Source organism: Ptychodera flava, chromosome 3, assembly GCF_041260155.1.
Source record: "Ptychodera flava strain L36383 chromosome 3, AS_Pfla_20210202, whole genome shotgun sequence".
Lineage (NCBI taxonomy): Eukaryota > Metazoa > Hemichordata > Enteropneusta > Ptychoderidae > Ptychodera > Ptychodera flava.
In genome coordinates this window covers 8,629,621-8,633,345 of record NC_091930.1, presented here as the reverse complement: position 1 = coordinate 8,633,345, position 3,725 = coordinate 8,629,621, and the positions used below count along the sequence as shown (strand labels likewise).

Genomic DNA, 3,725 nt, shown 5'->3' with positions numbered 1-3,725 from the left:
TTATTATCCAGAACTAATTGCCCTGCATGTCTGTCATCAATATAAAGAGATGAAGGTACTCCATATTTCCTAATCTCATTCATCACAGCAAGCCCTATTGTCTGATACACAAATGGCGAACATTTCCAACCAAATGGTAGTGTGGCATATACAAACCACCAACCTCCCCATTGAATACCTAACATCGCCCTGCTTGTAAGTGTCAAGTTAATATGGTCATATCCACTTTTATCATCTATCTTAGTTTGATAATGTGACTGACGCAAATATCTGGGCACATCGGTAATTTGATCAAGTGTAAAGGGAACATCTTTCATCCAATTGTTCAGATATCTTTGATCATGACATAACCGTGGTTTGGTAGGTTCCACGGTTAACGGCATCACTATATACGGAGGCCTACATTCACCTACTTTCCCCCAAATCTCAATTGCCCCCGTCCTCACCCTCTCCAATAACGTGGCAGTAATAAAATTAGAGTATTGTTGACAAACTGGATTATTCGGGAAGTAAACTGGTGGAGGAAATGCACAATCATAATACTCCCCACGGAACTGACCCTTAAATGGTCTTAAAAAGTCAAATATGGAAACCCCATTCCGTATCCACTTTAATACTTGGTGTTGTTGATCTTGATCGTTCAGCAAAGCTTCCCACTGTTCCACGTGGTTGTGCACCTCTCCTGCCTTGAAATACTTAGGGTCCCGAAATGGTAAATCCCTTGCCGAGGCTTTTACCAAACCAGATGAAACTAATCTTGGGTGAGGGAGTGCCGTCACTGGGGGCGCTGTTGCGTCCCAACTCGTCCAGGAGATTTTCCTAAGCAGATTATCAAGGGCAGCGTTACTTGGGTCAAGGTTAATTTTCCTCTCCCATTCCGGCATTTTTTCGGAACCAGCGAATGTCTGAAAATTATAAAGGGGAAAATTTGACCTTCCTATCCCCTAGTCATATCAGGAACCAGATCTTACTCATTAAGGCAGATTTTCAGTATGTAACCAAAAAGTAAGGTGGCAAGCAGTCGCAGGTGGTAATTTTTACCACCATGTGCAGCCAAATACTCTTTTCTTGGATGAATGGCGTTAGTTCACCAGACTCCAAGGCTGCACTATATTATGTATCATGGACATGTAAATAAATATCAATATATCGAAAAATCGTCACAATCATCCCACAAACTTCGATCGGTCGTCCGTGAAACACCAGAAACGCAAAAAGAAAATAAGAAATGTTTCCATAATTATCATTGCCTCATCTTTATTATATTCATAGTCGTGTTACAGTCAAATCCAAATCAGTCCGTGAAAGCAGTCATTTGTTCCTCTATAACTGAACAAAAATGAGCATCCAATTCACTTTCTCATTATAATAATCTATTTTCTTTCCCTAGATCTATCTCGCTCTCGCTCCCTTTCTCTACCTCTCTTTGGATAAGGAGAACTATAACACTCTCGAGCAAAATGACCAGTTAAGCCACAATTCCAACAACGCGTCGAGATACGTCTCCGTTGAGTCTGACTACGTAATCGGGTATCCCTTGCGCCACCTTCCCCTACTGCCTTCTTTATTTTCGCTACCTTTTCTATAATATCTGCCTGACTTTTATTACCGACTAGAGCCAACAACATGGTGGGCAAGCCCTCAGAATCTTTCTCTTTTCGCAAAATTCTTAACATTATTAAATATCGTTCATATTCTGGATGACGGGCCTCCATTGCAGTGTCTACCACCAGCTGCAATCTCGCCAAGGCCTCTTCTGCCTGAAAGATCACCGGCTCCCGTTCCGCATATAGTTTCAGCTCTGATAACGCACGCTGAAATCGTTCGGCCGCCTCCTTTTGTCTCGTCACCATCTGGGTAGCAGTGAGAACATCTTGCTGCACCACCTGTGTAAAATACAAAGACATACGGATCTTACCAGTCACATACTTTGCGTTCGATGCTGGTCATTACACGCCAGAAGTCCAATATACAGCTAGTTAAATCACAGTTACTGCATTATGATTCTCCCTTCACATGCTGCTGAAGCTAGGCCATGTTTCCCTGTCACATATTATCGACAATCTCTGCGTGTCAAACCACTCAGGGGACACCAAATATCATTTCCACCGTGTCAAACCATCACATGGGACACCTATATAAGTATAATGTGTCAGACCACCTCGTGGGACACCTATCCGCTACTCAAACCACGTGTCAAAACCCCATTCAGGCGACACCAGCGGTAACCCGTGTCAAAAACCCAATCAGGCGACACCAGCAGTCTCCTTTTATGTACATTGTCAGCCAAAATTTCCATGTAATAGGCTCGCATTCAAGTAAATCTCGTGGCAGAGTAAAGTTATGCAATGCAATTACCCGTTGGCAAATAGTTCCGAATAATTTTTACCGCAAAATGTGCAGACTTGCTATACAGTATCACCTATCGTGCATGTCGGTTCACACCATGCGCCAAAAACAATGCAAATTCCAAAACGTGCAAAGAAAAGAAAAGGGAAAAAAAAATTCCATGGCACTTTACGTCTTGACAAGCTCTCATTCCAATCACAGCTTCCATGCGTTGTATCCTTGTAGTGGCAAGTACACGTTGACAACTTAATTTAACAGCTAAAAACAAGCCTTTACTAAACCGTTCCACAAGTAGTTATATTTCAACCTGCCATAGCCCTGACCGCCAACATATATGCAAAGAAAAAATGCTTCGTTTACTATACTTGTAATACTCACCATAGTCTGTTGAGCTGAAGTCGACGAAGCCCCAACCGCCTCTGTCACAGTAGCCCTTGCAGTCAGAGTAGCAGTTTGCTGTGCGCTAGTAGATGGTTGGCTCGTTGGCGGTCCCATCGGGGAGGGTGTTGTGGGCGGAGTCTGTGGATGTTCAACGCTGGCAGCAGGTGGCGGACGAGGTCTCTGTGGCTGACTCATGGTACCGTGAGGAGCAGTAGAAGAAACCCTCGTGCTGCACTTGCTCCGCCGTGTGATGTGACACCTGGATCACTGGGTTTCCCCCTTTTATACGTATCTCATGAATATTAATATTTACTCAACCAATCACAGCACAGTGGAGATAGTAAACAATTAATTATTCGCAAACAATCAGTTCATGATGGCACATTCCATTTTAACCTACAGGGGCATCTAGGATTGTGCGATTGTGTGAGGTCCCGGGTAAGGTACATGTTGCTCTTTTATGCTGTAAAGTTTTCCCACCATTTAAAATACTATGGTTGTATGTTACAGTCTTCATGATTAATTTGGAGATGTAGTCGATGATACTTTTCTCATTAAGCGAGACACTGAATCGTACACCAGCTAATATGGTCCTTGCTAATTTACATAGTAAAGGTCACGGGTCACATTGTTGTGAGGCTCTGCATTGTTTCAAGTCGAGTGTGTGTTCGAATGGATTTTGACTACTGCACTATTTCCTTCGTCGGGAAAGGTTGCCGATTCTGAATGTAGGACGTCCAGTACCCCAATTATTTAATGACAAGACTACATGGAAAGCAACGGAATACTGGATATCTGCGACGAATTTGATGTCTGTTACCAGGGTCCTTTGTGGAGTGACACTGATTGTGTTGTTCCCGATCTCGACAAAGATGTCAGCAACTGTGATTGTAGCGTGAACATGACTAAGACTATGAGTCCTTGAAACTTTCAGAGACCAACCTGAGGTGTCCCCGAATCTTTCAAGGACTATCCTAATGTGACCTTGAATCTTT

At 43.1% G+C, this 3,725-nt stretch overlaps 1 protein-coding gene across 1 annotated transcript; it reads right to left on the bottom strand.

The window, feature by feature from the left end:
- Positions 1–1,158: 1,158 nt before the first annotated feature.
- LOC139129485 (uncharacterized) lies at positions 1,159–3,064 on the bottom strand. Its single transcript, XM_070695121.1, has 2 exons — positions 2,728–3,064; positions 1,159–1,886 (listed from the first exon to the last, which is right to left on the bottom strand). Exons 1-2 carry the CDS (start codon positions 2,923–2,925, stop codon positions 1,374–1,376), a joined length of 711 nt encoding a protein of 236 aa, XP_070551222.1. The 5' UTR covers positions 2,926–3,064; the 3' UTR covers positions 1,159–1,373.
- Positions 3,065–3,725: the final 661 nt, after the last annotated feature.

Coding starts and splice junctions, on each gene's coding strand:
- LOC139129485 (XM_070695121.1), bottom strand. CDS start 2,925: ATGAGTCAGCCACAGAGACCTCGTCCGCCACCTGCTGCCAGCGTTGAA. Junction 1,887..2,727: donor CTTCAGCTCAACAGACTATG/GTGAGTATTACA, acceptor TATTTTACACAG/GTGGTGCAGCAAGATGTTCT.